At 38.1% G+C, this 22403-nt stretch overlaps 1 protein-coding gene across 3 annotated transcripts in view; it reads right to left on the reverse strand.

Moving 5' to 3' along the window:
• Rap1a (RAP1A, member of RAS oncogene family) overlaps window positions 1–22403 on the reverse strand; it is an 80022-nt gene that overhangs the window by 10684 nt on the left and 46935 nt on the right. For 2 of the 3 annotated variants that reach the window (XR_008216727.1, XM_052732008.1), the window contains exons 2-5: window positions 11166–11249; window positions 6421–6489; window positions 3890–3946; window positions 1764–1904 (exon numbers count right to left, since the gene is read on the reverse strand). Coding sequence is in view for 2 of the 3 variants with exons in the window: in XM_052732008.1 (XP_052587968.1) it covers window positions 1764–1904; window positions 3890–3946; window positions 6421–6489; window positions 11166–11222 (324 nt within the window). In the remaining variant the exon portion in view is untranslated. Of the gene's footprint in view, window positions 1–1763; window positions 1905–3889; window positions 3947–6420; window positions 6490–11165; window positions 11250–22403 lie in introns of those variants that run through there. The other variant, XM_052732009.1, reaches the window with a different exon arrangement.

Raw genomic sequence — 22403 nt, forward strand, 5'->3', positions numbered from 1 at the left:
AAGGAACTCCCTGCAATACATTAAACACTATGTTCATTAACCCTAAGTAGTTTACGTGCTTCATCTCAAGGTCTAATAAATGCCAAAAATAGTGACATTATTAGCAGCTTCTACTTCTATATCTAATATCAATTAGACTTAAGACTATGTAGGTGAAATATTAGGGAGGATTAAGACTAAAGACAGGAGCTGGAGAGATGGTTTAGTGGTCAGTAGCACTGCTCCTCTGTCAAAGGACCTGAGTTCAGTTCTCAACACTTAGGTCAGGTGGCTTACAATCACCTGTAACTCTAGCTCTAGGGAATTCAACATCTTCTTCTAGCCTTACCTCGTGGAAGACACATACATGCAGCTGTGTCTTCCTTTTCCTCCATACCACAGACACTTGACTACCTTGAAACACAACATCCACTTCCACAGCTAATAAGCTGTTTTGTTTCTCAGCTAAAAGTTCAGAGAACAAAGCCAGGAGGTTCTAAGACAACAGCACCACACAAAAGAAGAATGTAAGAGATATGGTGAACTTTCTACCCAAAAGAGGCTACAGTCAACAGTCTAGGCATCTTTTGTCCTTTACTGATGAAATAAAGGGGATTAACATTACCAGAACTCATTGTAACTCTGTGAAAACAGAACTCTTTGGATAAATTCATCACAGAAAGGAAGAAAACTATTCATTAAGGGAAGTCATGGGGTTACATGGCACAAATTCGTATCTATGGTATCAAGGTTAAAGTCCTGAGCAGGTGAATATGCTCCTATTAGAGAAAATACACAAAACCAGAAAGGTGCAACTGAAAATTTCTATCCAAATATATGTAATTGAAAAGGGATTTTTCCGTAACTTCAAAATGATGTAAACATGTAAAATTATTTCATTTTTTACAAAAAAAGGTATATGCTACCAACAAGGGTGGTACATGCCTATAAACCCAGGACTTAAAGGTGGAGAGCTGGGCGGTGGTGGTGCATGCCTTTAATCCCAGCACTCAGGGGGCAGAGGCAGACAGACCTCTATGAGTTTGAGGACAGCCTGGTCTACAGAGTGAGTTCCAGGACAGTCAGGGCTACACAGAGAAACCTTGTCTCAAAAAACCAAACCAAAACAAAACAAAACAAAAAGATAAAGATAGGAAGGTTAAGTGCCTGAGGCTAGCCTGGGCTATATAACAAGATAATGTGTTAAAACAAAACACCAAAGTAACCCAAATAACATGTATGATAGACTATTAGAAAAAGGAACATTAATCATTATGGTTCTATGAACACTACTTCTCACATTTAAAGCTCAACATGAGTTCCACTTAGTTCTCCTTCTGCTGTGACATCTTCTAACTCCTAACTTCTAATCTCTCCTGTACTTTTTATCCACATGGTACAATGCTCACTTTGCCACACAAATCTCATATTCTAAACATCCCAGCATATAATTTATAGGTTAACTTTGAAAGTCAAAATTTATTTTCATGGGCTGTTTTGGACATGTGTTAGATACCTTCCAAATCTTATACTGATGACAAAGCAGACACTTTTTTTTTTTTCTTTTTTGGGGGGTTTTTCAGACAGGGTTTCTCTATGTAGCTTTTGGAGCCTGTCCTGGAACTCACTTTGTAGACCAGGCTGGCATCGAACTCAGAGATTCACCTACCTCTGTCTCCTGAGTGCTGGTATTAAAAGTGTGCGCCACCACTGCCTGGCCTGAAAGCAGACACTTTTATTTGACTACGGAGAGATGGCAATGTTTTAATGAGAGAAATACTTACATCTTCTGTGTCTTTAACCCGTAAAATCTGTTCTCTCAAATCCTGTAAGTCATTAAACGTAGACTGAGCTGTAATTGAATAAACTAGTGCAAACCCTTGGCCATTCTTCATATATAAATCCCTCATTGCTGTAAATTGCTCCTATAATATAAAAAAATAGATCCAGTTATAAATATATGCAGTTTTTCAATGTATGCTGGAATGATTTTAAATAGAATAATCTCAAATAAGGACATACATTTTAAATTACATATTGTCATAAGACTTTATACTAGTTTCTAGAAACTGAGATGAATATTTGTGTTTGTTGGTACAATTCCTTTAATATACAAACCTTAATTGATTTTCTTTGGAAGACTTATAATAGGATCACCACTCAAGTAGAAGCAATCCAAGATGCAAATCCAATGCTGAGTTATAATCATCCAGCATGGTCAGTCTCAACTATCTTTCTACTGATGTTTTATCATCTTGACAATTAGTACATAACCAACCCTAGGTTAGACTCTTGAAAAGAGCTTTTTCATATATTTTTTATCTTCCTGTTCCCTGCATTTCAAATTCTTAGAAAAGATCTGAGAATAGTACAGTGACTATTTTCTTCAGATTCACTAACCATTAACATTGGTCACACAGCTACAGTTTCACTAAATTAAAATGATTCTGTTTGTTTAAAACCTAGTTTCCCTTCTTTGGAGAAATCATTAGTGTATGTTATAACTATAGGTAACAATATAGAACAGAATCCTATCTAAAAAGTGCTTGGATTTTACACACAGTATTATAGAAGTCACATATAGCAGAAGATTAAAAATGAACTTTTTAACCTCTATCATTAAGCACACAGATCCACAAAGCTTCATAAACTGTTTGCTTCTTTAGCTTGTTGATTCCCGCTGTCATGCCTCCATTCTGTCTACTATATCCAAGCAGTTCTAGATGCTCCAGCCGCCTGTTTGCTGCACTCGATTTGTACTACAAGACGTCAGCTGTGCTAACACTCACCCACGTTCTTAACCTTCAAGTTTAGTCTACAAGATTCATCTACTCAACAACCGTTTCAGCAGGAAAATATGTTGGTCAACACAAAAGGCAAAAATCTTTCAAGGAATATACATGGAGATAAAAAAAAATAAAGTACAAAGTAGACCAGACAGTAATGTGACAGAAAAAATAAAGCTGAGAAAGAGTTTCTCTTTTTTGGGGTGTGGAGTAGGGTGTGGAGTAGAAGTTTACATTTTCGAGGGGAAAGTACTTACAGGTAACAGGAGAGCCAGAAGGAAGAGGAGGTTAAAGTGTATGTTCTTGTAATGTGACAGAAAAAAATAAAGCAGAGTTTCTCTTTTTTGGGGTGTGGAGTGGGGTGTGGAGTAGAAGTTTACATTTTCGAGGGGAAAGTACTTACAGGTAACAGGAGAGCCAGAAGGAAGAGGAGGTTAATGTGTATGCTCTTACAAGGTGTCCCAGGCAGAGATCAACAAATACACAGGGCCCAAGGAGAAACATACAGTGTTTGAGAAGCTGCAGGAAACCAGTTAACTAGAGTGCTAAGGAAGGTGGGACTAGGAAGGGGAATACCTACCTTAACTAAAATTCTGAACTTAAATACACTCCACCCCACCCCCCATTATATATTTATTTAACGTGCATTGGTTTTTTGTTTGCATGTATGTCTGTGTGAGGATGTCAGATCCTCTGGAACTGGAGTTACAGACAGCTGTGAGCTGCCATGTGGGTGATAGGAATTGAACCCAGGTCCTCTGGAAGAGCAGCCAGTGCTTTTAACCACTGAATCATCTCTCCAGCCCTTAAATAACTTTAAAAAAAATAGTATGTATATATATTTTTACATACATATTATAGCATATACCTTACTACACTATAAAAAGACTGCTCCCTCTCTACCAAAAAAACTTCCAATTTTTCAGGTGAACTCAGTACACAATTATCATATGTGGACATCAATCACATCACAAAACAATTGTATATGCCTAAGAAAATTTATGAAGGCTTGCATTTAAAGAATTTTAAAAAGTCAGAATAATCACTTTACACAGAGAATTATTCAGATAACAAAATCTGCTCACAGACTAAAACTTGGTAAATGAAAAGGAAAGAATCCTTACTGTTCCTGCAGTATCCAGGATTTCCAGCATACATTGTTGGCAATCTACTTCAACTTGCTATAGTGGAACAAAGAAGAAAAAAAAAAGCAATATCAACATGTTTTCCTTTTACTTTTTCCAAGTACTTATTAACAACTACCAAGTGTTTTTCAACTTAGTAGCACAATAAAGAACAGGGAGGGGTCTTTGAGCACACTAGCAATATTCCAAGGGCCAGGATGGTTAAATTTGAGTGCAGGTACTTTCTGACTACTATAATGATGTTCTTTTGTTCTTATTGGAAGGAAAAACAACAGGCTTTGTAATTTAAGAAAAATGGTACATACAGTTCTAACAGGAAAAAATTCTAACAAACAAAAAACAGAAAAAAATGATCATATACATGATATAGAGTTATGATAGATTTATATATGAGATCCATATATGGTCTTCATGGAAAGCAAAGAATTAAAGAACGAACCCAAGCTGGATGTGGTAGTGCTTATCTATAACCTCAGCACTGGGAGGCTAAGGCAGGAAGAGTTCGAGTTTAAGGCCCTATGGGTGACATAGAAACTATCTCCAACAAAAGATGCCAGGCTTCACATGGGTCAAACTGAAAACAAAAAGATTTCGAGGAATGGAAACTCTGCCAACTTACTGTATCCAAGTTGTTAAAATTTTGCTAAAATATTCACAAAATTTGCAATATAAGGAGAAATCAGAAGTATTAAAATAAATAGCAATGAGCTACTTATTCCTTAAGAATATACACATCCCTTAAGACTTTATGGGCTCTCTAAAAAATTGTAGAAGGTGAAATATACCAATTCCATTTCTCCAGTCTTCTAAAAGAAGATTGGCCTAAAGAAAGTATCAATTATCAACTCTGTGGAAAATTTTTATAGAAAAGACTAAGAAAATTAGCCCTTCAGCATGCTAGGGACAGATCTTGCTTTATGGTTAAAGACTTAACTAACAATTTGTTTGGGAGAAATTTCAGAAGAGCAACACTGTCTCCTACAAATAAACCCATCACCCTACAGGCTCTTCTGACCCTTCCTCCCTGCTAGAGTGACAAGGAGGAGGAGTACCTCTGGTGGGGCCACAAACTCATAACCCCACCCCGTGTGGGGCAAACAGTTAGGCAAAATCTGTGCCAGAGTCTTCAGGAAATAAGGAACCATGCCTGTAGTTTCATAGGTATCTAGAGAAAAGTTGTGTTAATTTGGAAGAGACTGAAATCATTCAGCTAGTATTTCCTAAAAAGCTTAATTCAACAAAAGTCATAGTACTGTCAAAGACAGATTCTAAAAACAGATATCTAACAGAGCAACACTATCCTCTCTGCTGAAATGTAGGTTTAGTCTTTGGAGGGAAAACCTTGGCTCTTTATGGCATTTTGTTATACGACCCCAACTAGATATGTGGAAAATAAAATTATGAAAGTTTTTCATAGTTCTACCTAGTCTTATACTAGAACATAGTTTTGCCAAGACCAACTATTTTGCTTCTTCTAAAAATAGATTACTCTTTCCTATTCTTTTTCTTTTTTTGAAAGACAGGGTCTTTGTAGACTAGGCTGGCCTTGAACTTGCAGAGATCTCCCTGCCTATGTTTACCAGGTGCTGGGATTAAATGTGTTTATATCACCATGCCTGGCCAACTTCACTTCTTTAAGAGAAATTTTGGGTTCGCCACAAAATTAAGGGAAAACAGAGATGTCCCAAATTATCTCTGCCTACATCATGTACAGCTTCCTTCTCTCTCTCAGCAACAGCCTGCAGCAGAGTGGAAATTTGTCACAACCAATGAAGCTACAATGACACATTGTTATGAGCAAAGGTCCACGGTTTGCATTACAGTCACTTTCCATATATGTTCCACAGATCCTGAGAAACATGACAGGTACTCCCATTATACTATGACACATTTTTGATTCATTTTAATAGTCTAAAGGTAAATATCTTTAAATTTATTACAAATCAAAACCAAAACTTAAAGGATAACTTCAATCATAAAAATGGTCTTAAGTTTTGTTAACTAACAGTTGAAAATATTAAGTAGAAAAATACACCTATGTATAAATCCCCAATACTCATACAAAAGCCTGGGTGTGGGCTTAATATTTTTCTACTTAAACTTCTCACTGGGAAAATGCATTCAGGAAAGAATAAACTATTGGCTGGGCATGGTGGCTCAGATCTTTAATCCCAGAACTTGGGAGGCAGAGGCAGGTGGATCTCTGTGAGTTCGAGGCCAGCCTGGTCTACAGAGTGAGATCCAGGACAGGCACTAGAAACTACAGAGAAACCCTGTCTTGAAAAACCAAAATTAAAAAAAAATATATGAACTATTAAGCAGCAAAACAGCACATAGAACACTCTCCGAAGCAGTGTTCAGTGAGGAATGTTTTATCCCGGTGGAACTTCTAAAAACAGACACGGCAGATTTCTATCATTTCCCAAAACTATTTTAAAAGGCAATTACATGGATCAAGTTTGAAAGCTGTAAGGACTACTCATAAGTGCATGCACTGTTTCACATTTTACCTTTCTGTAGGAATCTTCTATCGTTGGGTCATATTTTTCAACAAAAATTCCCTGAACAAACTGAACTGTCTGAGAGGAGAAAACAAACAAACCAGAGTTAAAGATTTGCAAGGAAAATCAAATGTTCCTAAGTGTTATTTAACCTTACAAATTGTAAAGAAATGAAACTGTGGTGAAATTCTGAATAAACACAGATGTAAAGCATTATTATTTTCCAGTAAGAATGCAACAAAACTACAAAGATATTTATTGCAAAAAGATATAGTCATGTTAAAAACTTACCAATACAGCTACTACACTGCTACACATGATTATGTTACATCTTAAACTACAGAGATACAGACAGCAAGATTCTAATTCATTAAAATTGAGACCATCCAAATGTAACTTGCCTAAAAGGAGAGAGACAAGGGTTCTAAATGTTTATACTGTTTAAACTGTAAGGAAGAACAGGGAGTTTAGAGTTACTAAATATCTGTCTGCTTCAATTTTAGACTGTAATCACATTTAAGTTACACTTGTACCCCAGAAATACTTTTCCAATTTGCCAGCTGAACTTACAATACAGATTCCAAAGTCTTACTCTTTCCAGTGGAAAACACTACCTAGTCACAGACACCAACTAGCCAAAGATAATTATGTAGTGTATATATATGAATATACACAAAATTCAGAATATATTTGAGTGCAGTAAAATGGGTTCAGGAATCAACTGAGGCCCTTGGGACATACAGAAAAGGGAGACTACTGTACTTTCATCTGCAGTATACTTACTGAATGAACATATCTGAATGTACACTAGAAAGAACATTTATCATTAAATTAAATGGCAAGTACAGATCATAATTCTGAGATATTTCCTAGGAAGTTTTAAAACAGAATCTGGAATATTCCTGCCTATAGGCAAAGGCAAATATGCAGACTAAGGTCATCTACACTTAAATTATTTAAATGAACTTCAGTATATAATCACAGTAAAAACTTTAATTATTCTCTCCCTCCCTTCATCCCTCTGTGTTGGTGATACAACTCAGAACCCTAGGTATTATAGGAAAATATCCTACCACTGTACTATATCTCAACTATGTGTGCACATGTGTGCAGAGATTAGAGGAGGACATTGGGTGTCCTACCCTATCACTCCCTGTCTTATTCCTCCCACATACAGCTACACACACACACACGCACACGCACACGCACACACACACACACATTAACCACTGGGGTAACAGATGTGTACATGCCCACACCCAAGCTTTTGTATGAGTACTGGGGATTTACACATAGGTCCTCAAGCTTACATGACAAGAGTTCTTACCCACTAAGCCATCTCCTTGGGTCCACAGTCCTTTAATCCTCATTTTTATCAAGGGTTTAATCACTTTTTATTATGACATAATTTAGATAGGGAAAGTCTGACATGGCTTTCTAGCTAGTACAGCCTAAAGGAGAGGTTCTCAAAATACGGTCCAGCATATGAGGTCCACAGGTGCATGAGATTCCAGTGCTAAGATGTCCGGTCCTCCTCTTGTACTTGTCTCCACTACTACAAGTGCTCTGATACAGATGGCATGGAAGCCTAAGCACTGTCCCTGGGCTTGACATTACTGGTGTCTGTAAAAATCACCACCACCTCACCCTAATCACTTCTTCTTCACAGAGTAACCTTCCATCATTCCTCTGAATCTTGTCCTCTCAGCTCTCAAGGATATCACATTCATTCATATCAATTTTCATTTTATTCCTCTGGCTTCCATACTGGATCTACTCCTCCCTCTTATGTCATTACCTTCTTTTCCACCGGATCACTGCCTCTGCGATACAAACATGCTCTGCTACCTCCAATCCCCAAACAAACAGAAAACTCCTCTAGCTTCTCCTGTCTCGGTTTGCTCTCATAATCAGAATATCTACATGGTAATCCATTTCCTCAGCTCTCAATTACTCTTCAACTCTACCCAGCATGGTTGTGCAACATCACCAGATCAAACGTTCTTCTTTGATGATGTGCAACCATCTCCACGCACCATTCCTCTTTCTCCCTTGACTTCTGAGCAGTCAAGTAGATACATCTATGCACTCAATCACAGTACAAGACACCTTCTTCAGTGTTGGACAGTCCAATCCTATCTATCCTCTAATAGCTGACAACTACTCAGAACTCAAGCCTGTGCTTTTCTCTCCTTATTCTCTTCTCAGACCATCTAGTTTGCTCCTATGGAATTTAATTTTTTTTTCTTATCCTATTACCATCCTGTCATCCTGTTTCCATCTACCCAACCTGTTCAAGTAACAGTTCATGTATTTCATAGGTCCCTCTCCTCAGCATTTCTAACCTTTTTAAAAAAGTCCTTTCAATCTTATTTATATGTATCTACGTTTATGTGTGTATGAGCCCATGGAGGCAAGAACAGGGCACAGGACCCTGTGGGGCTGGACTTACACATTGTTGTGAGCCATTCAATGTGGGTACTGATAAATGAACTCAAGTCCTCTTCAAGAACAGTATTTTCTCTTAAGTATTAAGTCCTCTCTCCAATACTACAGCTTTTGAAAAATAAAACAAATGGTAGCCTAACTAGAACCTTTCTTCCCTATATATGATAAATCTTAGATGTCATAGGTCAGTACATACAAAGGTGTTTTATGCTTTTGTATTGCATTCTACTCTGAATATGTATTAAGAGTTACTTAACTAGCTCCTACGGGTAGGCATTTCAAATTTCTTATCATATGAAGAATGGTGCAATGGATACTTTTGATGTGATCGTTTTGCACATGTGAACTAATAATTGGGATAAAACGTCCAGAGAGAATTTGCTGAACTGAAAATTACATGTAAAGCCAGGTGTGTGGTATATATTTGTAATTCTAGCACTCGGGGAATTGAGGCAGGAGGATTACGAAATTCAAAGCCAGCCCATGAGAGCCATTTCTACTCTCCTCCATCAAATTACATTTCCACAGAGGTGTTAATTTATACTCCTAACAGGCTAACAGTAATGGAATTCTCATAAAATTAAATATGATCAATATATTAGTGGCAATTAAAATTGTATCACAAACTTCTTTTAAACTCTTAAAGATTCACTTATGTACTTGATGTATTTTACTTGAGCAACTTGAGTATCTCATAAGTATAAGACTTTGTGTTTCAGGACTCCAATTTTCAGTAAGGCTCATTAAAGAAGGGAATGGCTCAGTTGCCTTTAGCCTACTGGCTATGGGTGGGTTAGGACTTCTGTTGGTCTTTTCTGTGTCGAACACACAGATTGCAAGCCCAGTGCCACTTTGAGATCTTTGGCAGCAGTTAACTCTACAGCTCACACACGATTGAGCCTGTATGACAATGAGCCTGTATGACAATGAGTATTCATTGGGTAATGCCTGGGGGGTGCTCACCAACCTAAGACAGAGCGCCTGTGTGGCCTGGGCAGGTGGCTGGATGACGGGTAAGGTGACCTGCTGATGTCCCATGCAACCTAAGTCAGAAGCTCATTTATTAGTAAAAGGGGGACCTGTAGGGCCCTGGCCCCCATTTTGGGTAACTGTTGCCTTGCTTGCTGACCTTGACCTTGATATCCTCCCTATGCTAATTCCCTCCCAGGTTTCACCTTCCTGAATGCTTAAGGGAAGTTCCTTGTCCATGTATCCTACATAATGGGTGTTAACAGTTTAAATGCAAGATTGTAAAACATCGGTAGCGAACTTCTGCCCTCTGGGGTTCTCCCATTGTGCTGTAAGCCTGTATTTAAGACCTCCTCCCTCCTTCAATAAACGGTATTCCGCATTAAGAAAAAATAAATGAATAAATAATAATTAAAAAAAAAAGACTTTGTGTTTCTACTCCTTCCCCCTTAATCCCCATCAGCCCAGCAGTACGTGTCAAGTCTACCTCCTATTTAATCTTCAAGCATCTGTATGCCTCTTTTTCACTACCATGGCCCTTATCCAAGCACACATAAGCAAGCTAGTTGCCTAACAAGCTCCCAACTTTCTCCCACTCTTCTAAATTACATAGTTTAAAGTCCACTTGTTAAATAAGACATTTAGCTAATTCACTGGCTTCCCAGTACCCTCAAGAAACCCTACATTCTATGTCTTATTGTTCTTGGGCCTTAGTTACAAGCTCTTACATAGTAATCTTGAAGTCACCTGGGCTCCCACCTCCCTGTCACCTCACTTCCTCATGCCTGGCTATTCTGGCCTTTCTTGCAGTTGTCAAAGCTAAGGGCCACTTGTCAGTCTCTCCCTTAAAATTTTGAATTTTTGTTTCAGAGCATTGAAGTTCTTTGCTTAATTGTGTATTATTATTACATCTCCTCTCCTACTATACAGTAAGCTCCATGAGAGACGTTTTATTTGCTGTTGTGACCCCAGAGACTGGACAGTACCTCATATAAAACAAAAAGTGGTGTTCATTCCATGCAAGTTTGGAGTCAGACAAAGGAGAATCTACTCTGCTACAATCTGTAACACTTTCCCCAAAGGAATGCAAACTTCCAACAATGAAAATTACATCCCAATTTGAATCACAAACACTAGTGGCCAATTAAGGGGTTGGCAGACAAAAGAGTAAGTGGTGGCTCGACAGTATAGAGCTACACATCTTTCACTATAGACAGCAGGTTTTTAAAGAACGATGCTGTCCTTTTCCTTGGGGACTAGACGCATGAAAACAAGCCAATGGCCATCTCCTGTGTGTTAATACTGATTAGTTACAGCTGGGTGGGTAAAAAACTTACCAGAGCAGACTTCCCCACGCCTCCTGAACCAAGGACCACTAGCTTGTACTCACGCATGATGTGCTCTGTTTAAATACTGACAACCTGAAAAGCAAAAAATGAAAATAAAAATTCACAAACATACAAAACAGCTTAAGAATATAGCATCAAACACAGTATTTTGCTTAAAAATTTTTTTCCTTGATATTATCTAGCCAGAGCACAGAGGCTATTGAGCAAAAATCAAACATTTTTCAATAATAGCTTTATAGGACTAGTGCCAGACACTTTAATTTATTGAAGATGATCTTTTACTAGGTGTCAATCATTAAGCCTGTTCGCGTTACTTTGAAGAGTGACCATAAAACGGGACATTAAAATCAATACAGTCTTAAAACTATAACCATAAACTAATTATTTGCAAAGCTGCACTTTGGAGATAATCATGAGTTTTAATATAATCTACATGCTATTTTACATGACTAAAACATGTAGTAGTTCTGTAATATTTTATTCATTGTTACATTATAGCTGAACTGTGTAAAACGTCAGCTTGAAAATACTTAGACTATAAATAGTAGGTGAAAAGACATGTTAACCTGTACCAGCAGGGGTTAGTAAGCACACCCTAAGATCCAAAGAGCTGCAGAAAATAAATGAATTATAAGCTTATCTTACAAAGTAAAAGCCAGGAAATAATTTTCAGTGGCCCATATGGAGTAACAAAGGTAAAACTTTTCACCCTATAGGAAACTGCTGGAACACTGGGCAAAAAATGAGATAATTATTTTAGACATTGAAAAATAAATAATGTAGGATGATAACATGTAGATAAAAAAGAAATGAAGTGAGACTCAAGCTCCTTAGCTTTCTGTCTGAAGACACTTCAGGCTGTGCTACAGGAGAAAGGATTCAAGAACAGCTTTGCAAATAAATATACCTGAGAAAAGGGAGCTAGGTTCTGACAATTCCAGAAATCTTCAGAAGGACCCACTTGAGACTGGGACCAAGCTCTCATTCAATGACTAACCGAAGAGTGAATGGGTAATTGTCCATTATACCTAGTCTTCTAACCAAAACAACAGAGGTGCATGTTTTATCCAGACACTGGTTTTTCTCGGCATGATTAAATTCCATGGACTATCAAGAGTAATTGACTTGATAACATATTCCTTAGAAATGTATCAAAAAAAACTACCAAGCATGTAGACTGAACTACATAAGATAAAGCAAAGAAGAGACCTATATGCTGCTGAAGTCCCAAGGTTCACCTGGTGCTTGAGAATGGAGTTCTTTCTTGGTCAAACGCCAGACATCCACTAAATACCTCACACTTTAGCAGAAAAATCTAACAACCCCCTTAGTGATTCTTTTCATGCTTTTCAACATGGGGCTTTACAAAAGCCATGGCTGGGTGCGGTGGCTCACACCTTTAACCCCAGCACTCAAGTGGCAGATCTCTGAGTTTGATGCCAGTCAGGGCTACCTAGTGAAATACTGCCACACAAAGAAGAAAGTTATGGAATGTGAAGCTGAGCTGTGCTTACAAAAGTACCTGTACTAATATAGTTTACATTTTATCTAGTTACCCAAAGGGAAAAAACAGTGTTTTTTTTTCAATCTAAATTTCACCTTTTATGCGCATGAGTGCTCTGATTGCTTGCATGTCTGTGCACTATATGTGTGCCTGATACCCATGGAGGCTAGAAGAGAGCATCAGATAGATCCCTTGGAACTGTAGTTACTTATGGTTGTAAGCCACCACATAGGTGCTGTGAATCAAACCTGGGTCATCAAGAATAGCCAGTGCTCTTAACCTCTGAGCCATCTTTCCAGTCCTGACACAGTGATTTTTTTTAAATGTTATTATGGTTACATTTGTATAACACGGACTGAAGAAAGAACAGATCAACAGTTAAAGGAGATTAGTTAGGAAGCCACCTCAAGTAGTTCAGTGAGACCTGATGGAGACCTGTATTGCAACACCAGGGCTGAGAAGGGGGCAGTGCTTTTCTGAAGGTTTGGGACTGTACTTGATCAGAGATAACTGCTAGGAGAAAAAAAGAAAGGCACTCATAACTTCTAGGTATCAAGCTTGAGCAAGTAAGTGGCTGACAGGACACCTGCAACTGAAGCAGGTACATTTCTTAGAGAAATGTAGTTTGAAAGTCCTGTGGGAAAAGTATGTAGGAGAATTTGATAGCTATTTTTGAAACTCAAGTTTAGAAGGGACTGAAAGATGGCAGCAACTAAAACCACAGCAGCAGACAAAATCAACTAAGGAGGACTCAGCGAAAAGAGATGCAAGCTAAGAAGGAAACAAGATAACCACATGTTATCACAGAGACATAAAAGGAAAGGTGAGCTGTGCTAAGTTTGTGCTTGACCAACTTATGTGGTATCCTAAATATGCGTTGGGCAGTTCTCTTCTGTACCTGAGAACAGCGCTGCCGGCTAAATACAAGAGCATACTGCTTCCCGCACCACGCCTGTTCGATCCTTCTCCAAGCCTCTTAAGGGATTGCTGTCTTTATGACAGTGTGTGAACTCACTAACTCTCTAACTCAAGTGTGTATCTTTCATGAGGTAGTCACAATACAGCAAACAGTGAACTTGTTTATATTCCCCAAATGCCTCCAGACCTTCTAGGGAAACAGGAATTAGGGAAAGAATTCAGAGATGATCAAATTACTTGGGGGAATTCTCCAACAACAGAATATTTAGCTTCTGTTCCTTAACAAAATAGTTAAGATATTCAACTTTCAAAGTCATTTTCACATACAGAATATTGGTTGTAGATAAACATACATAGGCACATCCATAGAAACAAAAAAATAGCTTGTCCAACAAGCACACACATACAAATTATCAGTAACAGTAACTGAAATTAACATTTTCTTTCTAAAAGGAGTTACTTCTAACACATTACTGCCAAATTAAAAAAAAAAACACTATATTCTTCCAAGCAAACTCTATGTCTTTTTATGGAAATCTCTTGTGTCCTTCACTCCCAACAAGCACCAGAAAATGTCTTACTTTGGCTAAGACTACTGACAAATACAGAGGACAGGATAAACATGGCACTGTTTAAGTTTTAAGTTAATCTTGAATCCTTAACGTTATGGTTCAAGTTCTAAAAATTTTCTTTCATTCTTCCTTCAGCAAAACTAGTTTTAGAAAATAACATAACTTGGTTGTCAAAGCAAATAAACCCTAAATTTGTTTTCTGTATTTTAAAAATACACAAACTAAAGAACTATAAGACAAAAGTTTTTCCTGCAAATTGAACCTAAAATATAAAATTCACTAAAGGAAATCAAGTACTTGGATGAGGTGAGAAAATTTAAGATATTTGAGCTAAACTTTAAACAGCAATGACCCCAAAGGTGCTCTCCTAGAAACTGCTTGCTATATTTAACCTTATTCACTTATTCATTCACAGTCGGTCTCATTATGCATCCCTGGCTGACATGGTCAATACTCTGCAGACCAGGCTGGCCTCTGACAGACAGATCTGCCTGCCTCTGCCTCTGGAGTGCTCGAACTAGAAGTGTACGCCACCTTCTATTAAAACTGGGCAAGGCGCCGGGCGGTGGTGGCGCACGCCTTTAATCCCAGCACTCGGGAGGCAGAGCCAGGCGGATCTCTGTGAGTTCGAGGCCAGCCTGGACTACCAAGTGAGTTCCAGGAAAGGCGCAAAGCTACACAGAGAAACCCTGTCTCGAAAAACCAAAAAACAAACAAACAAACAAACAAAAAACAAACAAACAAACAAACAAAAAAACTGGGCAAGGCAAGCCAGTATAAGGAATAGGGTCCCAAAAGCCAGTTAAAGAGTCAGAGACAGCCCCTGCTACACAACTGTCACATATATGCAGAGGGCCTAGGTCTTAACACAAGGCAAGGTGCTTAGTCTTACTACAACTTGATATGCCATGTTTTGTTGATATCCATGGGAGGCCTACCCTTTTTCGAATAGAAATGGAGGAGGAGTGAATGGAGGGGAGGTAGGGGGGAAGTTGGGGGAAGATTATGAGAGGAGAGGAAGGAGGAAAAACTGCAACCGGGAAGTAAAATAAATAAATGAGAGGGGAGGCAGAGAAAGAGAAAAAGAAAGAAAGAAAATAAATAATTGGGGAAAAAGTGTGTGTCACCATACCCCACCCCATGGTTAAATGTTTGCAGATACCAACAATATTACTTATTTATTTATTTCTGAGACATAGTTTCTCTATTATATTGCCCTGGCTATCCTGGAACTCATTATGTAGACCAGGTTGGCCTCAAACTCAAGAGATTAACCCGCCTCTGTCTCCCAAGTGTTGGGATTAAGATGTGCACCACCACACCACAGTCAGTATTTTAAAACTGGTAAGTGGGGCAGAGGCTGGAGCATATTGGTTGAGCACAGCATGCAGCTTGGGGCTGGATTCTCAGCACTGCAAAACAGAACAGAATAAAACTCTGGCAAGTGGCCACAGCATGTTTTAGGGAGGGGGAAATACATACAGAAACCATGACAGGATTTAGCTTTCTAAAACAAACAACCATCTTAATAGTATAACATATGGAGAACTCCAGTTTTCTGATATGAAACCATATAATTACTATCTCATTGAAAGCATTCACCTTGAAACCCTCTTTTCTTGTAGTTTCTAATATTCTCTAGACTGGTCTACTTGGGGAAGGGAGTGTATATACAGAAACTGATGAGGAAATGAAAGGTGCCATGTGGTGTAAATGGTGGACTGAGTCTCAGAACATTTTTCATGCTCACCATGCATCAAATCTGCAGGTGCCCAAGTCCCTTATATACTACAACATCTGTATAAGAACTACATATATCTCTCTATATACTTTAAATCATTTCTAGATTGCTTGTGACACCTCATAAAATGTGAATGTTATGTAAGTTGTTACCATCACATGTTATTTAGGGTAAGATACAAAAAGAAAAAAAATGCACATGCTCAGTACAGATGTCATTTTCTTTCTAAATATTTTTTATTCATGGCTGGTTGAAAGCTACAAGCACAGAATATAAGATTATAGCATGTCAGCTGTATTTCATCAGACTATATGGCCTAACAAACCACAAAACATTGATTATGTGGCCCCTTAAAGAAAAGACTGCTAATCCGCTCCAGTTTACCAGAGAAAATATTAATATATCCAGAGGACTAGACAAGAGAAGGGTAGAAATGTTAGAACAGAACATAAAAGAAAAGGAAATTAACTGCAATGATGACTGTCTGCCTACCATGTACAAAATACTGGGTTAAGCACATAATTTGTTAATATTTTTAATTCACACAACATTCTTAATATTCTCATTTTTATCTCAATTATCCTCATTTTAAAAGAAAGATTTACTTTTATTTTCTGTGTAAAGATGTTTTGCCTGCATGTCTGTGTACCATATGCATGCAGTATCCAAGGAAGCCAGAAGAGGGCAATGGATCCCCTGGAACAGCAGTTATAGACAGGCATATTATCTTCATTTTTTAAAAAAAAAGATTTTATTTTTATTTTATGTTCATTGGTATTTTGCCTATATGTATATCTGTGTGAGGGTGTCAAATATCCTGGAGCTGGAGTTACAGACAGTTGTGAGCTGCCACGTGGGTGCTGAGAATTGAACCTGGGTCCTCTGGAAGAGCAGACCGTAATCTTAATCACTGAGCCACCTCTCCAGCTATTATTTTCATTTTTATAGATGAGTCAGAGAGGCTAATTAAACTAAGCAAGCTCTTCAGAGATGGAGGGCTGATTTCATTTAGATGAGAAAGGACAATCACAGATCAGAAAAACCATTTGAGAGACAAAAAAAAAAAAATTTAAGATTATAACAAAACTAAAGAAACAATTAAGAGACCTTGTGGGAGGCTGTAAAATAAATGTGTAAAGACCTTTCGAGGTTATAACATTTATATAAAAGATCTATTGGAGACTTATAAAACATGATTATATAAAAGGTTGGTAGATAGGATGAAGAGGAAAGCATGGTTTAAAATAAGAGTCAGTTACTGAGTTTATATACTGAGCCCAGAGCATAGGAGAAAAGGACAGAGACAGGGAATATATAGTAAGAGGGTGCTATGATTTGAGTATATGCCAATCTCATGTGCTGGAAACATAATCCTCAAAGTCATATCTAAATAGCACAATATTTGAGAGGTGGGACTGAATCATGAGGGCTTCAATCATTAACAAAGAATTACTGGGTTGTCTGAAGATTGGCTTTGTTATATAAAAGTTTTCCTTTGCTTTGGAAAAGGATGAGTATTTGTCTCTATATGGAAAAATTTCAAGTCTAAACAACAGTGGAAAAACGTAATGCCAACAAACTAGATGAGTATACTTTCAAAATTACTAGGAAAGGTGCTAAGGAATGGCTTGGCGATAAAGTGTGCTGTTCAAGCACGAGGACCTGAACTTAGATTCCCAGCACACAAATAAAAAGCCAAATATGGTGGTTTGGGTCTGGTGGTGTACACCTCTAACTCCAGCACTAGTAAGGTGGGGATGGGCAGAAGGGGAGCTGGGGCAAGGGGTGGGGAATGAGATGCAACTTCTAAGGGATTCCTGGGCAACCAGTTTTACAAAAACAGTGAGTTCAGGTTCAGTGGAAAACTATGTCCCCTCTAAATAAGGTGGAGAACAATAAACGGATACCTGACATCAACCTCTAACACTAACATGTAAGACAGATATAAACATGCTTGCACCCTAAACACCCACATCTACCCCACAAATGAAACACATACACACATAACTACGAAAGCAAAAACAAAAACAAAAAAATTTATTCAACCAGACTCAGAAACTGAAAAATCAACAATATCAGGTCTAAATCGGGCCCCCAAATGGCAGCACTGATGACAATGCCTTAAACAGGACGACTGCCCCAGTGGACAGAAGGGTTGTTATACTGGGTAAACAGGAGCTTAAAGTAAGCATTTGGGAATCTCTGTAGGCAGGCTTCTATTTACCAGGAAACCACTACCTCCCCTATCTGCCCGCAGTGGTCAACTACCTCAGACAGGGCATCTCAACAGCCTGCATCAGCTCCAAAAGCACCCCCACCCCTATCATTTAAAATCTGCTTGCTTTCCAGCAAACCACTGCTCCCTATTCTCAGAGGCAGAATGGCAGTTTGTCCCCACCATTAACTTTTCTTTCTACCCACAGAATAGTCCAGTACAGTGGTTTCACTGTATCCTCACTTACAAACAATAAGAGTGGTAAACAGTCGGCCATGGTGGCGAATGCCTTTAATCCCAGCACTCGGGAGACAGAGTCAGGAGGATCTCTGTGAGTTTGAGGCCAGCCTGGTCTACAGAGTGAGATCCAGGACAGCCACTAGAAACTACATAGAGAAACACTGTCTCGAAAAACAAAACAAAAAAAAAAAAATGGGAGTGGTAAACAAAGATAATAGGAATAATGCAAAAGAGGACAGTAGTCCCAACACAATGAAAAGAAACCCTAACTCCAATTCTGTACACTACATATGGTGAACGTTTCTTTATGAGAAGTCATTGCTGACAAATACAACACTAGAAAATAATATACTTAACTTAGATGTGGCAAACTTGTACAAGGGGCTGTTTTTTGTCTTTCCTGGCTTTAAATATTAAAATTAAAATATAAGAACTTCTTTAGTGGCAAGCCACCAAACCCAGCACTAGACAGGTCATGAAGCCTCCTGTGATCTCTACTTCACACAATACTCCACTCCATTTCTGGGTAGCTGAGCTGTTAGAAGTTCTTTCCAGTGCTCTGGGTCTTGTAGTGGCCACTAGCTGGTTTCAGTTCTGCTCACTGTTATAAATAAAACAAAGAGAATTCCTCTTCTATTTCTATACTTCAAACGTTTGAAGAGGTTTTTTTTATTTCTTCCTTAGTCTCTATATGTATTCTTCTGAAGTAAGTAGTCTTCTTCTAATGTTTTAAAACCTATTTCTGTTACTGCTCTGGTCTCTTCTGGAAAAGCTTCAGTCTCTCTTACTCCTTTTAATACATACTTGGTACTTGGGATATATCTTGGTGGCCAGGTTATTTGCATACCCCAGTAGTGTGCAAAAAAACCAAAAACCAAACCAACAAAACCATCCCATGGTTGCTTAGCACTAGGAGTCACTATCTCTAACAAAAAATGTGGTCACTATTACCTTAATCTACAATTAAGTTACTTGACTATTTTCCTCTATAATTCTAAGATTTATACTGATGCCTCTTTATTTTGGTTTTAGATATCATGGTAAGAGTACCCATCTACAAAGTGCTAGAGAATCCCTTATCCAAAGTGCCCGGGCATAGAGGTGCTTCAGACTCTGGACTGTCAATCTGCACTTGCAGAATTTGGATCTCTGCTACTCAGCCCTCCTAAGGAAATGGGCTCAGTACATCTACGTCTTAAGTAAGCTTTTTAGTTGAGGGGAAAGTAGAGACCTTAATAGAAGGCTGGTGAATGTGTCTGGTTTTTGTTTGTTTGCTTTTGTTGTTGTTGTTTTTAAGGAAAAAGCACTAAATTATAACTTGTTTTTAGTGTCATCACTTTTTGGTGCATGAAAGAAACTTAAAAAAACTCCTGGCAGTTTCCACTGGTCCTTCGGTTCACAGCGTTTCTCTGCATTTTCCTTATATACATATTAACTAGAAACACAAGTTACACTGTTTTAAAGAACCATCTATATCATCTAACTAAATCTTTGTCAAAATCTTTAATAAGAGGCTGGGAATGGTGGCACACACCTTTATTACCAGTACTTAGAAGGCAGAGGAATGTGTGTTGGAGCCTACTTGTTCTACATAGTCAGTTCCAGGCCAGCCAAGGCTACACAGTGAGATCCTCACAAACAGACAAACATATACTACCACTTGAATGATAGTTAATTCATTGAACAAATCCTTGGATTTTTCTAAATATTCAAGTAAAAGAGTTTCAAAGGTAACAATAAAATTTCTGTTGTTTGATAAGTGGTCTTGAAAGTTTTAACATAGTATTGTGACAATAAAATAATCTACCATTGAATTTATCCACTGGCCAAAAATGTTGCTGTGTGTGGTAGTTAATTTTGGTTGTCAACTTGATTGGGTCTGTAATAAACTAAGAGACACACCACTGGGTAGGCTAAGGGTAATTTCCTGGAAGGATTAAGTAATGGAGAAATCCTCCATTGAAGTGGATAATACCCGCCAGCAGAGGCTCAGATAGAAGGTTCAAAAACTGTTGCTTTTTGTCTGCTTGCCTTTACGCCCTGCCAGTGAGTGCAGAGACTCTGCTGCCATCTTTCACTGGCAGCAGAACTCAGCCTCTTGAACTTCTACACAGACAGTGGCTCTCCAAGAATCTTACAGGCCTTCAGTGCCAAGTTAGGTCAGCTGAGGCATCTACTCTTGTAGACTCAACAGCTATAAGGCTCTCAGCCTCTCCAATATGTAGACAGACATTGTTGGACTACACACCATGCATCATGTAAAACAACTAACTAAATCTCCTATTTATTCATTCTTATATCTATTTATTCTATTGGTTTTATTCCCCTGGAGCACCCTAATACAATCTCAATCTCTGTCACATTTTTGGTGGGTTTTTTTTTTCTTTTTCTTTTTTTGGTGACCCAGTGAGTTTCATTAGTACTGGCTACATGGGTACAGGAGAGGGGTTATTTAAAGAAACACAGGTTAACTTTTCAGTGGGTACATCACTGAAGAAAATCTCCCCCTTCCTCAGCAATTATGAACTGCCAATATTGTTCATGATTGTTTTTTGTTTTTGAGACAAGGTCTTGTTCTGTAGTATAGACTAGCCTAGAACTCACAGCAATCCTCCTGCTCCAGTACCTAAATGCTGTGGCTATAGGTGTGTGCTACCATGTCTGGCTCCTTTTCTAATAATGCATCCTTCATCAGGAATTACTTATCTCTAAACTCTATCTTTTGTAATCTTACTTTGGAATATCCAAATAGGGATAATTGGTCCCAGGTTTTGTTTTAAAAGTTACATTGCTCTCCATTACCACCAATCTTGAAAGATATTTTAGTTTAGTTTGTTTGTTTGTTTTTTGAGGTTTCTCTGTGTTACAGCTCTAGCTGTCTTGGAACTTGCTTTGTGGACCAGTCTGGCCCCAAACTCACAGAGATCCACCTGCCTCTCTGTCCTCCCAAGTGCTAGGATTAAAGGCTTTCACCACCACCTGGTGATATTTTAGCTTTAATAGCTGTTACTTTCAGTACACTGTAGTTAATGAGTTTATTGTATTGGTTTCTATTTTTCTTTCACTAACTCTGCTGTTGTAATGGCAGATCTTTCCAAAGTAATTTGTTTCCCCCCTCTGGCTATTTTGATTGTGGTTTTAACTGAGCTGTTTAGGCTTAGATTTCTATTTAGCTTGCTTAGGATCTAATGTCTTCAACTGGTGTCTTTTTGCTGTTTTGGAAATACTCAACCTTAATCTCCTTAAATATTATTATCTCTATTCGAGTTTTCCTCATAGCTGGAATTCTGGTCAGACAACTGCTAGATCTCTTTCTGTATTAGGATGTAGATGAAGCTGCTATAATGAGAATATATATTGTCTTAAACAATATTCAAGCCTCCCCCACCTCTGCTCATATGGTCTAGGGCTTCTTTGGCAGTTTAGTAATACACAAGCCAAACTTTTACATCTTACTCTGTCATTAAAGTACTACTTTCTATACAGCCCCACTTCCCCCAAAATAGCTCACCAACCATGCTACATTCTTGTCAGTCCATGGGACGGAAGACAAGGAAAGAGAGGCCATACTTTTCCTCCTTATGCATGACCTAGAAGTTGCACAATTTTCCACTTGCATCCCAAATTGCTAAGAGTTTATCACAAGGACAGAGTTCACTTGCTGGAAGGCAATGGAATGGAAGTGTTAGCTGGGCAGCAAGGCATTCAACTAACACATCCATTCATCACTACAGGGAAAAGGTATCAGGAAAACAACACTTCCTGCCATAATTTTCAAGTAATCTTTCCTTACATATTTCTATCCTTGTCTCTTTTAGTTAATCTGTTTTCCAGATTATCTTCTTGTTCACTAGTTTTCTATCACAACTCGTTTATTTAAACTTATTTATACAAATATATTTATATTACAAATTTGTATGTTTATAAACGTGTATCTTTAGTTTCTAGATATTTTTCCCTTCAAAGCTAATGACAATACTTCCCCATCTCATTTTCTTTTCCTTAAGTAGCACAGTGAAACAGTTAAAAACCTAAA

Source organism: Peromyscus californicus, unplaced genomic scaffold (assembly GCF_007827085.1).
Source record: "Peromyscus californicus insignis strain IS unplaced genomic scaffold, ASM782708v3 Scaffold_9__1_contigs__length_137607984, whole genome shotgun sequence".
NCBI classification, from domain to species: domain Eukaryota; kingdom Metazoa; phylum Chordata; class Mammalia; order Rodentia; family Cricetidae; genus Peromyscus; species Peromyscus californicus.